Source organism: Lampris incognitus, chromosome 3 (genome assembly GCF_029633865.1).
Source record: "Lampris incognitus isolate fLamInc1 chromosome 3, fLamInc1.hap2, whole genome shotgun sequence".
NCBI classification, from domain to species: Eukaryota; Metazoa; Chordata; class Actinopteri; order Lampriformes; family Lampridae; genus Lampris; species Lampris incognitus.
In genome coordinates this window covers 32,546,255-32,559,394 of record NC_079213.1, presented here as the reverse complement: position 1 = coordinate 32,559,394, position 13,140 = coordinate 32,546,255, and the positions used below count along the sequence as shown (strand labels likewise).

The 13,140-nt window shown below is 51.7% G+C and overlaps 1 protein-coding gene across 1 annotated transcript in view; it reads left to right on the top strand.

Annotated features, from left to right (window-relative positions):
- tbc1d30 (TBC1 domain family, member 30) overlaps window positions 1-8,884 on the top strand; it is a 31,481-nt gene extending 22,597 nt beyond the window's left edge. Inside the window, exons 11-14 of the mRNA XM_056276717.1 lie at window positions 818-924; window positions 2,251-2,390; window positions 4,307-4,504; window positions 7,374-8,884. Coding sequence (XP_056132692.1) covers window positions 818-924; window positions 2,251-2,390; window positions 4,307-4,504; window positions 7,374-8,680 — 1,752 coding nt within the window. The 3' untranslated portion in view covers window positions 8,681-8,884. The remainder of the gene's footprint in view (window positions 1-817; window positions 925-2,250; window positions 2,391-4,306; window positions 4,505-7,373) is intronic.
- Window positions 8,885-13,140: the final 4,256 nt, after the last annotated feature.

Sequence of the window (13,140 nt, the reverse complement as noted above, 5' to 3'; positions counted from 1 at the left end):
TGGCGGCCTCACCAAGTACCGTCCATGCAGTGTCTTTGTCCACGTCTGCGTCTAAGTTTGTCTTTGTTTGATGGCTGGGAGAGCTGGTGCTGGATCAGGCGAGGGAGCTTGGTCTGGTGCGTCCTGTGGGCCCAGGGACCAAAGCCCTGCCTGGAGCTGCGACCGAGGAGGTAAAACCGAGGGTGGTCTGACAGGATGCAGAAGCGGGGCAGGCTAAGCTAACTGCTAGCCTATGAAGAGCGGTAGTTCTGATAACACTGAGGGCGGTCTGGCGGCGGCCTCACCTGGCGTTGACTGTGGTGTTTTTGGTGTCGTCGTGTGGAGTGCGGGGAGGTGTGTCGAGGGTGTTTGGCTAGGATAGCTGGCATTGGATCTGCTGGAGGAACCTGGTCAGCTGCATCCTGTGGGCCCAGGGACCACAGCCCAACCCAGAGCTGAGACTGAAGAGGACTCACCGAGGGCGGTCCAACAGGATGCGGAAGCGGAGCAGGCTAAGCTAACTGCTAGCTCGTGGAGACCGGCAGTTCCGACAGTCATCCTGGCTGGCATTCGTTCTCCTGGACAGTGATTTTTTTTTTTAGTTTAGATATGTGTGTTAGTTTGGATATGTGTGTTCTTGTAGTTTCTGGATGTGTGTTTTCGTCTTTTGTTGCACTGCTGTGGGCTGGGGGAAACGATATAAAATGACAAAGTGTTCCTGATCCCTGACAACGTTTTTACCATGAACCAAAATCAATTTGTGCAGCGTTTACCTCCTTTTCTCTCTCTCTCTCTCTCTCTCTCTCTCTCTCTCTCTCTCTCTCTCTGTCTCTATCAGGAGGTGTACTCCATGGCGGCGTTCCCCTTCCCCCAGCTAGCGGAGCTGAGGGAGAAGTACACATACAACATCACCCCATTCCCCACCTCAGTCAAGTCAAATGGAAGGTCAGCTCAGTTCTGTGCTACAGAGTATTGTGTGAACACTTGGGTCAATCAGCTGTTACAGAAGCCGACTGGCCCTGTCATGTCCTGTCCTGTCCTGCCCTGCCCTGCCCTGCCCTGTCCTGTCCTGTCCTGTCTTGTCCTGTCCCGTCCCGTCCCGTCCCGTCCCGCCCTGTCGTGTCCCGCCCTGTCCCGTCCTGTCCTGTCCTGCACTGGCACCACAGCAGCCAAAGCTGGAAGCTAGTAGCTAAATCAAGTCTTTTGTTGCCCCCTCAGCAGCTTCTTCTCATCTCAAAGGCAACACGCAAAGAAGGCCTTGCAAGAGTGTTTCCTTTCAGGGAAGGATTTGTTTACTATAATGAGTTTTTATTCCCCCCGTTCTGCTGAAGATAATGAAATGTTATTGTAAAAGTATCTTCTTTCAGGGCATCTGGGTGGTGTAGCGGTGTATTCCATTGCCTACCAACATGGGCATTGCTGGTTCAAATCCCCGTGTTACCTCCGGCTTGGTCAGGCGTCCCTACAGACACAATTGGCTGTGTGCGGGTGGGAAGCCGGATGTGGGTATGTGTCCTGGTCGCTGCACTAGCGCCTCCTCTGATCAGTTGGGGCGCCTGTTTGGGGGTGGGGACTGGGGGGGAATAGTGAGATTCTCCTACGTGCTACGTCCCCCTGGTGAAACTCCTCACTGTCAGGTGAAAAGAAGCGGCTGGTGACTCCACATGTATGGGAGGAGGCATGTGGTAGTCTGCAGCCCTCCCCGGGTCAGCAGAGGGGGCGGAGAAGCGACCGGGATGGCTCGGAAGAGTGGGGTAATTGATCGGCCGGATACAATTGGGGAGAAAAAGGGGGGGGGGTATCTTCTTTTGATAAGAGGTTCATCAGGTGTAAAGATTGAAAGTTTGGACAAAAATCAAACTGAATTGCGTATCAACATTGCAAATAAACTTTTTCTGCACACAACAAAAAACCATTGACGGCACATAAGATGTAGTAAATAAGCTGTAGTAAAGATGGCTTTTTGTCACGGAGTCTGATGATGCCTCGCTTACCGATGCAAATGCGGCATGCACATGTAGCACCTACGTATGTGGAGGAACTGCGGTCCCTCAAAGCAGCCATTACCCGGGGGTGGAGTACACCGACAGGAAGTGTAGAGTCACATGACTCCATATAAACCATTTCTCATGCAAGCGTGGCGCACACCAAGAAATAAAATCAGAGAACTTTTAACGGAAGCCAGAATAGTCCAACAGAACCGACACAACATGTACAGTGTGAGAGGGACGGACAGACGGATGGACATGATGAGTTTTTGCCCTGTTACAGCGGAGGCCTCGGCAGCTGGGAGAGTGATGATGATGTTGACATGGATGATGAAGACTCAGTAGTGACGACCCTGGGATGTCTTGGGCCTCTGGGAGGCCTGCTGGCCCCTGAGCTTCAGAGGTACCAGAAACAGCTCAAAGGTCAGTGCAAGGTCTCACACACACACACACACACACTTACAAAAGGCACCCATGATGGTCAATCCCCCCCCTTTTTCTCCCCAATTGCACCTGGCCCCAATCACCCTGCTCTCTGAGCCGTCCCGGTCTGCTCCACCCCCTCTGCCGATCCGGGGAGGGCTGCAGACTACCACATGCCTGCTCCCATACATGTGGAGTCACCAGCCGCTTCTTTTCACCTGACTGTGAGGAGTTTCACCAGGGGGACGTAGCACATGGGAGGATCACGCTATTCCCCCCAGTCCCCCCCCCCGAACAGGCGCCCTGACCAACCAGAAGAGGCGCTGGTGCAGCAACCAGGACACATCCCCACATCTGACTTCCCACCCGCAGACACGGCCAATTGTGTTTGTAGGGACGCCCGACCAAGCTGGAGGTAACGGGGGGGATTCGAACTGGCGACCCCTGTGTTGGTAGGCAACGGTATAGACCGCTATGCCACCCGGACGCCCCTGATGGTCAAACATTTAATGGCAGTTGATGGTTGTGTATTGACAGTGTCCGTATTGCCCCAGAAAGATAAGTAACCCAAGTTCTCCTGCTCCTCCCTCGGTTCTGCTGTGCTTCCTCCAGACAAATCCCGTTCCTCCTCTGTCGACACGTCTTCCTGCCAAACGGGGAAGGAGCCAATTAGCCCTTTAGATCTTGGTCAAAACACAGGGGTGTGTACTCTGAAGCGGGTTAGCCTAGATTCCGCCGGATTTCCTGCACACAGTCTGGGGATGTGGCTTAACAGTAATTCAGGGGGGCCGTTCGAGGATCTGTGGTCTAGCTTCTTCTAGAAAGTAATGCCCAGTAGGGCTACTACAACATGAGCTTGGAAGACTTTTTGCAGCCACGCAACACTTTTTGGTACCATTAATGTTGGGTAAGGTTTCCTCTCTTTTACAGCCTAATACACCTGTAAAGTCAGTCAAAAGGAGGATTTCTTTCTAAAGCATGAGGACGATTTAAACTGACAGGTCTTCCTGTAGATGTTAAAATATGTATCTGGAGATGTATTTGTCTCTGTAGGTGGTCATGGTGATCTCAGACTAAAGTTCAGTTTGCCCACTTTTATGTGACGGACACGTGCAATATACGATATGTATGAGACGTGTCGTATATTATTTATATTGTACGGCTTGTACAGCCCTTTCTCTGGGTGTCCTCCCACAGTCCAAAGACATGTAGGTCAGGTGAACAGGCCGTACTAAATTGTCTCTAGGTGTGTGTGTGTGTGTGTGTGTGTGTGTGTGTGTGTGTGTGTGTGTGTGTGTGTGTGTGTGTGTGTGTGATGGTCTGGCAGCCTGTCCAGGGTGTCTCCCTGCCTGCCGCCCAGTGACTGCTGTGATAGGCTCCAGCATCCCCGCGACCCTGAGAGCAGGATAAGTGGTTTGGATGGATGGATGGATTTTTCTCTTTCATGGCACATGACCTGTTCCTCATCTCATCTGTTCTCAGCCCTACAGTCAGTAATACACCATGCAGAGTACTGCATATATTTCTTGTTTCTGGTGAAACCATAAAAGGTCAACTCCATACCACATGGCTGTCATATTATTTTAAGAATTCCCTGCAAAAGAAAGTATAAAATGTCCTCTTCTCTTCCTGATCCCAGCTTCTTCTCAAATGACGACCGAGTTCAGCTGTGCTGAAATCATCTCAGTAAGGCCGGCCCAGTAACACAGCGGCAGCGCCTCCATTTCACGTGTTGTTCTTTCTCTGCATTGTTCCCTTGATTCACGAGTCAAGATGGCTCCACAGGAACTGGGGTCCCAGCGCTGGCGCCGCAAACGCTTCCCCGCCATTTGATCAGACCGACAGTTAGTCATCTTTTGTTAATGGTCCTAGATATAACCTTTCCTCCTCTTCCTCCTCCTCCTCCTCTTGTTCAGACCAGCGTGGCGAGCAGGGGAACATGGCGGAGCTGAGCCCGGGGGCTGTAGGTGGAGGCAGCAGGGCGGAGCACCAGGCAGCCATGAACAGCATGATGATGGAGAGGATGAGCACCGACATCAACGCGCTGAAGAGACAGTACGTCCGCATCAAGAGACGGCAGCAGCAACAGGCCATGCAGCTCTGCATCCGCACAGGTAGGGGGCGCTGAGACACACAACCACACAGTCAGTCACACTTGCGTACATACAGTCTACATGCTCAGCCACACGGTACACGCTAGCCTTGAGGGTGCTCTGCCAGCAGGCCCCCGGTCTAGCAGAGGCGTTGGGTTAAGGCCAGGTTGAGGTTAAGTTAAGACTGCATAAGGTTAGGTTAAATTTAGGCAGAAAGTCCTGTGCAGACTTCTCCTGTGTGCTATGCACACATGTGAGGAGGTGCTAGCAAAACCAGAGCAGCCTGTGTGAGACTTATGCACAGCTGGGGGGGGGGGGCATTGACTGTATGTACAAATGGACAACATGACACCAGTCGGTCTCATAACGCGGTCTTAAAGCCAAAGTATCAGTGTTTTGGTCAGCGCCATGCTGCTCGTGTTTGTGCAGTCAAGGAAAACCGGAACAGAGGCTGTGCAGTAGAGACGGGAGGCGGGGCAGTGTGCCCACCCATGTTCATTACGCGACGCCCTCCTCATTGCAAGGTGACTGACCTGCCTGATACCCACTGCTGCGGCAAGGACGGCTGTCAATCAACTCATCACCAGGCCAAACCACGCCCCTTTGAATATCATCAAATTATTTATTTATACATGAAGGGAACTAGTTGAATGACGCAACGATCCTGAGAGAAAAAAAATTATTGGGTGTGTATTTCAAATGTTTTTAAAATTTGCCCGTGCTTCGAGTGTGGGCAGGGTTGGAAGCTGTACTGGAAGCGGCCACTAGAGGGCAACAGAGATATTTTGGCGTCACTTTTCAAAAGCACCCATGTTGTTGACTTCTTCTGCAGTCTGTGGGCTGCTAGACGAAAACACATGCTCGATACTACTTGCAGATACATACACATACAATGATGCATATGTAGTTTCTCATGCATACACAAATGCATACTACATACCTATAACTAGACCCATATATATATATATATATATATATATATATATATATATATATATACACACACACACACACACACATACACACACACGCACACTGCAGAAGTAATTATGCACACCATGGAAGAGGCAGAAGGAAAAGGACACATACACTGTATAACACTACAACTGATTATTTATGACTCTCAGGACCTGAACTTCACGTGACCAAAACCTCAGGGGCTCCTCAAGACCCTGTCAACGATCCCAACAATGGTACTGACCACAACTATCACTCTTCTGGGGCTAAACTGATGGGCTATCAGAAATTCAGCCATTATTTAAAAGTGGCGTCCGGTGACTTGTTGCTGTTTAATGAGTGCAATCAGAATGAACGAGTGGGCCTTTGATTAATAAATTAAGGACAAATTCAATTTATTGTTTCTTTACTCCACTTTCTCTGTCAAGTCTACTAGAACCCAGATTCTTTCTCTCTTTCATACGTAACATGGCGGAGCATTGTGCTCAACAAAGACGGCAAAGTTGCATAAGGAATGTAGGAAGGAGGTGAAACCTGCTCTTCTGCAGCTGGTCCCGGCACTGTTGGAGCGACCCTCAGCCATCTGTGATGTGTATCGAGACTATGACTCACTAGTCCTCAAGCCCGCCATCCGCATGTTGAGGGGGGTCCTGCGGGTGCTCTGCATGATATTGACTGCTCTGTCGTATGTGACTTTCCACCGTGGGTTTGGTGTTGCATGCCGGGTGGGGAATACCTCATTAAAGTCAGTCAGTACATCACACATTCGAGTCCCGCCGTCGTTGGAGGAACTGTGTGGCGTTCTGTGTAGAACGTCGCTGTATTCTAATACACGTGAAGATCCAGCTGAACTTGAACTTAAGCCCACATTTTTATAAAATCCTTAAATTCTTGCAATCATCCATCTGTCCGTCCAGCATCCAAACCGCTTATCCCGCTCAGGGTCGCGGGGACGCCAGAGTCTGTCCCAGTCCAGAGGTGACAAAAGGCGCTCCTCTTGAAGGAGTCACGGTGGAGAGCAGTTTGACGGACCGGTTTTGTAAGAGTCCAATTAGCAGAGTCACCAAGGTGATGAAGTCCATCTCCAGTAGATCAGCTGTCCCCAGCTTTACTTCACCTCTGCATGGGGAGATGGGTGTCAGGGACACTGTACTTTGGGCATAATCGGGTGAGATTTTCATAGTTTGCCGCAAGTTTGTGCCTCTATTTATTCTATTTATTCCATGATCACCCTTCTGTCTTAATCACCAGATGCTTCTTTAATAGTATGCCTGAGTTTGTTGTCTTTCTACTCCTCATACCTCACCCCGTGCATATGCCTGTCTCTGTCCCTTAATAATCACTGCTGACGGGGCGTCCGGGTAGCATGGCAGTCTATTCCATTGCCTACCAACACGGGGGTCGCTGGTTCGAATCCCCATGTTACCTCTGGCTTGGTCGGGTGTCCCTACAGACACAATTAGCCGTGTCTGCAGGTGGGAAGCCGGATGTGGGTATGTGTCGTGGCCACTGCACTAGCGCCTCCTCTGGTTGGTCGGGGCGCCTGTTCAGGGGGGAGGGGGAACTGGGGGGGGAATAGCGTGATCCTCCCACGCGCTATGTCCCCCTGGTGAAACTTCTCACTGTCAGGTGAAAAGAAGCGGCTGGCGACTCCACATGTATGGGAGGAGGCATGTGGTAGTCTGCAGCCCTCCCTGGATCGGCAGAGGGGGTGGAGCAGAGACCGGGACGGCTCGGAAGAGTGGGGTAATTGGCCGGGTGCAATTGGGGAGAACAAGGAGGGAAGAAAAATCACTGCTGACATGATCCATATCCTTACCTAGACTGCTAACTTAAGTGCTCTGAGGCTTGCTAACTGCAACCCTCAGCTGTCTTATGTCAGTCCATGTTGATATGTTTTGATGTCTGTTGTCTCCTCCGGCCTCCTCCCCAGATAAGTGTCCAGCCACGAGTGTTCTGGCCTCCCAGCTCAACCCCTCCGCCCTGGTGGTCAACCATCTCCTGCTGGGTCGGAAACCCCGTGGGCAGCCCCGCGGCTCCAGACCCACTCTCACAGTTCCAGGAACTCGGTCTGGCCCGCTGCCGCAGACCCAGGCCTCTCACCCCGGTACCGGCTGTCCAGGAGGCCCCGGAGGAGGCATGGGCTCTCCCTGGCGCACGCATGTCCGGGTACACCGTAGGAACCTGGCCCGGGCCCACACCCAGCTGGGCTTTACCGATCCAACGGAGAGAGAAGAGGAAGATGGAGGAGGATCGGCGAGGGATGGGGAAAGAGAGGTCGGAGGAGACGGGGGGAGGAAAGAGGAAGAGGAGGGGAGACAGAGAGAGGGAGAGGTTGACAACGAGGAGGAGGAGAGGAAAGAAGGGGATGAGGAAGGGAGTGTCTGCCCTGCGTCTCCCTCCCCCAGCGACACTGTTGCAGAGCCCATCTTTTCAGAGGGCAGACATGCAGATGGAGTCCAACAGGGGGCAGAGGAGAAGAAGGTTGATGGCGTGAGGGAGGCGCGGGAACGATTAGCCACCCTGGACCTGGAGGACGCATCGAAAGACCCTTCCACTACTGACGCTCATGCAAACCCTGACACACAGCTCGACTCCCCCTCCGGGAAGTCCACACCACAGGAACCTGACCCAGAGTCTACAGCCCAACCCCAAGTCCCCATTATCCCCCCGCCGCCCTCCTTGCTCCGAAGGAGGGAGTCCGAGTCTTCAGGCTCAGAGAGCAACGCAAGTTCACTCAGGCGCTCTCCTTCATCTGTCGCTCTGTCTCCGTCTTGCTGTTCCTCCGCCTCCCAAGTCCCATCCTCCTCGCCCTGTATGCCGACTCCATCCCCCTCCCCGCTCTCCACACCCGAGCTACTCGACCCACCCCCAACGCTGTCCTCCACTCCGGTACCAAACTCAAAGGCCTGCCTTACCACATCCCCCTCTGCCCCAAATTTCTCCTCGCTCTTTCCTCCTGCCTCTTCCCCCTCCGCTCCCTCGCCTTTCTTAAAGTCTCACATGCCTTCCTCCCCTTCTACCCCTGTGCTCTCCTCCGCCTGCGCTGCCAAACAGTCCGTCTTCTCCCCCTTCCCCTGTGTCAAGCAGCCCAGAAAATCAGCAGCGGCCCGAAACCTGGGTCTCTATGGGCCCACGTCCAGAACACCCACAGTGCATTTCCCCCAGCTCAGCCGCAACCTCAATCGCAGTAGCACCACCACCACCACTACCACCACCACCACCACAAGGAGGCGATGAAGACCCCATCCTTGATTCTTCATGCATCTTACCCTTTGCTCCAGAGGCAGATTTGACGGTTTGATGCTGGAAACTCACAGTCATTTTAGAGTTACACCATGCTGCCTGCCACAGCTTGGCAAAAATGGACCAAATCCCATTTTCAGTTCCTCAAAGATTCTCTCAGCATTCATGTAACTACCGTGCTGAGACGCACACCGGAAATCACCCGATAATCACGTCTGGGGTGCGACACACACACACAAAAAAGTTGATTTCTTTATGCACTGTGTGACTTTATATGAATGTGGAGGCGGTTATCATTCCCCGTGTGAGGGTCGCGCCAAACTGCATCACACCAAACGGACACACAGACCTAGTAGGTGTGTGAGACCTGCGGGTTTCTCCGCTTAAATGTTTTTCGTTTGCAGAGTAGATGTCATGTCTCAGAAACGAGGATGTTAACGACTGTCCCTTTACAGCGCCCTCTGCAGCTTCTTCTGGGCCATGACAGAAAAAGAAACGAGAAATGTGAGAGTTTGACTCTGGGTGACATGTGGTGTGGTCCTGTATCTACTCTGTGTGTCCTACAGCAGTGTTTCTCCACAGCGGCTCGTGATCGGACGCTGGTCTTCGGCTAAAAACGTTTAAAACCTTCAGCCCTGGTCGGTTGTCTCTCTCTGGACTCTGGACTCTGTCTCAAGTTAAACAGCATCGCTCCTCGTTTCCTGTGGAGCCGAGGTTATAACCATCCATATAGTGCTATGCCAAGTATCTAAAAGCAACTACAGGGGCATCTGGGTAGTGTAGCGGTCTATTCCGTTGCCTACCAACACGGGTTCGAATCCCCGTGTTACCTCCGGCTCAGTCGGGTGTCCCTACAGACACAATTGGCCGTGTCTGCGGGTGGGAAACCGGATGTGGGTATGTGTCCTGGTCGCTGCACTAGCGCCTCCTCTGGTTGGTCGGGGCGCCTGTTTGAGGGGGAGGGGGTACTGGGGGGGAATAGCGTGATCCTCCCACGCGCTACGTCCCCCTGGTGAAACTCCTCCCTGTCAGGTGAAAAGAAGCGGCTGGTGACTCCCCATGTATGGGAGGAGGCATGTGGTAGTCTGCAGCAGTCTGCAGCCCTCCCCGGATCGGCAGAGGGGGTGGAGCAATGACCGGGACAGCTCGCAAGAGTGGGGGATAATTGGCCGGATACAATTAAGGAGAAAAGGGAGGGGGGACTACACAAGAAACAAGAAATTTTGTGAATGAAGGATAAAACAACAACAATTGTCTTGACTAGATGAGTGTATTTAGGAGCGTGTGTGTGACCGGGCTGCTCACCTAACATCCCATCACGGGTTGGTCCTGTGTCTTTTCACTGCTGGACACACGAGGCACGCAGTGTCCTACCCAGGTCTGATGAAGAAGCTGCACGGGACGGTGCTGATCGTCTCAACACACCTGTCGGTGTTGGACACGAGGGCCCTGCAGCATGCTTTCAATATGTACGGATACAGTCAGTATGGATTTGATGTAGCAAACCCAAAAGAGGGCTGTGACCCTGAAAACGCAATCGAACCGAGTGACCAGTAAGGACAACCGGATGTTTGCATGTTAGTTTGCAGACGAACAACAGCAGCTCCTGTCTGTCAGCGGCTCTTAACACACAAGATAAGAACAGCACAACACTTAAATCTCTATTCAGCAAAGTCACCTTTCCTCTCAGACGACTGTCATGTTTGTTTCCAGCTCCCTCTGCCCTCATGTTGTTTATGTTGTTGTTTATGTTGTTGTCATTTCTTTGCAGCCGTGTGCAGAGTTCGGCGGCTGCCATTTTAACTCCTGTTGCGGGTTCACTCCTCATCCAGATTGTCCTCATTCATAGTCATGCTCTGGTAAATGATGTGTATTTGGGGGTTTCTTCCCAGACAGCAAAATGTCTGTGGCCTGGACCCGTCCCCGTCCCACACCCGACACTTTCATCCGGCCCACATATACCGTGTGGGATGATGGCACTTGGGCGGTCTGCTCCTGTTTGCCAGATCTGGACCAGAACCAAGCCATAGCAATGCTGCATGTGTCAAATATTTGCCAAAGGTGGGCCATATTCACCATTTACCACATGGGCCACTTCAGGGTCACATCCAGATCACAAGTTGCCCAGAGCACCGCATCTTTGCCAAAAAAGGCCCACTTTTGATTTGGCATATTTGGACAAATATGGCCCAAATATGCCAAATCAAATGTGGGCCACTCCAGGCTCACATGCATTATGTCAGGGTCAGAAGAAGGCCACCAGTGCCGCATCATTGCCTGAAGTGGCCCACATCCGGATGCTGTCTGGGTGGTATCTAAGAGGACAAACATATCATTTTGGTTGATCTTGGTTAAGCTTTCCTCGTATGTCACTGCATTACGCTGGTTCCTCACTTGAGTTTCTGTCCCGTTATCCTCCAACTGGACCACTACAGCAACACATATCACTACAGGACAGTCTAGCCTCTGTTGTCGATTAGTTAACACAATATATCAGTGATGTCAGGCGAGACTATCCGTCGGTTCTTGTGTCACGATTCATGACACCACTGGAAGGCCCCAACATGGTCCCCGTCACTGCCAGTGTCCAGATGTCACCAGGAGCTGCAGCCCGGGAGTCTCTGTGGGGACGTGGTACTGTTAATTTCCCATAAAAGACCTTGTAATGTCCTTTTCTTACCGCGGTGTACTCCTCAGTGTGTGTGTGTGTGTGAGAAGAATGGTCAGAAGTGAAGGCACAGCAGCACACTCAATAAATACGAAAGGAAACGAGTTGGTCTGGTTTGTGGTTTTCTCTTTATGTGGAAGCTACATCTTCACTTTATGGATGTCTGTTTCTCTTTGCTGCCGTGTTGATAATAAAATTATAAACGGGGTATCATTTTTAATCTCATTCTCTCTCTCTCTCTCACACACACACACAAACACACAAACACACTTGTGATGACACAATCGTGTGTGCTAGATGAGTGAGGACTTGAGTGGTGTCTGAAGGATCTTCTCGTTCCCTCGGCACCCTGTCAGCAGCCATGTTCCTGTGAGTCTTGATGCTTTATGATGATTCTGGAAAGGCTGTTTTCTATCAAAAATGCTCATTTTGGATTAACAGATGTTTTATATCGCGTCTCCAGATAGATTCATATCTACTTTGAGGGGCTGAATGTAATATTAACATAAACGTTGATGACACAAAAAAGCTTGATGGTTCAGAGATGGAGCCCAGTAATGTGGTTTGGAGGGGATCACACGCTGCCTGTTTGTGTAGATGCAGCTGACATGATGTTGAATAATGCGACTGAGATGGCGGTGCGAACTCACGTTTGCGGGGGCCTCACCCAGCGCCGACTACGCAGCGTCTTAGTCTACATCTGAGTTTGTGTCGTGGTGTGAAGAACTTTTACGAGGATTTATGTCTGTGATCGTCGATTTCATCTGATGGCTGAGGGAGCCTGGTCTGCTGCGTCCGGTGGGACCAGGGCCCACGGCCCTGCCCTGAGCTGCGCCCGAAGAGGTAACACTGAGGGAGGTCTGACAGGACGCGGAAGCGGGGCAGGCTAAGCTAACTGCTAGCCCATGCAGATCGGGAGTTCCGATAACACCGAGGGCGGTCTGGCGGCCTCACCTAGCATTGACTGTGCAGTGTTTTTGTCTGCATTTGTGTCGTCATGTGGAGTGCAGGGAGGTGTGTCTGGCTGGAGGAGCTTGGTCTGCTGCGTCCTGTGGGTCCAGGGACCACGGCCCTGCCTGGAGCTGCGCCCGAAGAGGAAACACTGAGGGCGGTCTGACAGGACCCAGAAGCGGGGCAGGCTAAGCTAACTGCTATCCCACGCAAACCAGCAGTTCTGACAGTCATCCTGGCTGGCGTTCGTTCTCCTGGACAGTGAAATTTCTGGAGTGTGTTGCAAATTACTGAATGGACTGTGTTGTTGACTGTGTGTTTTTTTGTTTGTTTTGTCAGTTTTTGTATGTTTTGTGGTGGTGTCGTTTTCTTTCAGATACGTTTTTGTCTTTTGTGTCGCACTGCTGTGGGCTGGGAGAAACCACATTTCGTCTCTTTTGTGTGTGCAAGTACATGAATGAGACGACAATAAATTTCTCCTGATCCCTGAGGTGTGTATGAGGAGTGCCAAGTTTAAGATGCACCCCCCCCCCCCCATCCTGCAGAGCTGTGTGATGTCTAACAAGGGTGAAGACGGCAAATGTACAGCAAACTGTTTGGCTGCGATTCAAATCAGTACAACGGCCCGTCGTCCTTGTCCAATGACGTTTTAATCATGACATTTTAAATCTTGAGGATGTCGTGTTCTTTGGCCACGGCCCGCTGGTTTATGATGTTGTGTGAAAACTGGTCACTTCCTCCTTGTTAGAGCCAACGTGTCCATTAGACCGACAGGTAAAGGTTGATGAACGGGCTTTTAGCAACAAACGCTTGGCGTTTCTTCTCGGCACCGCTG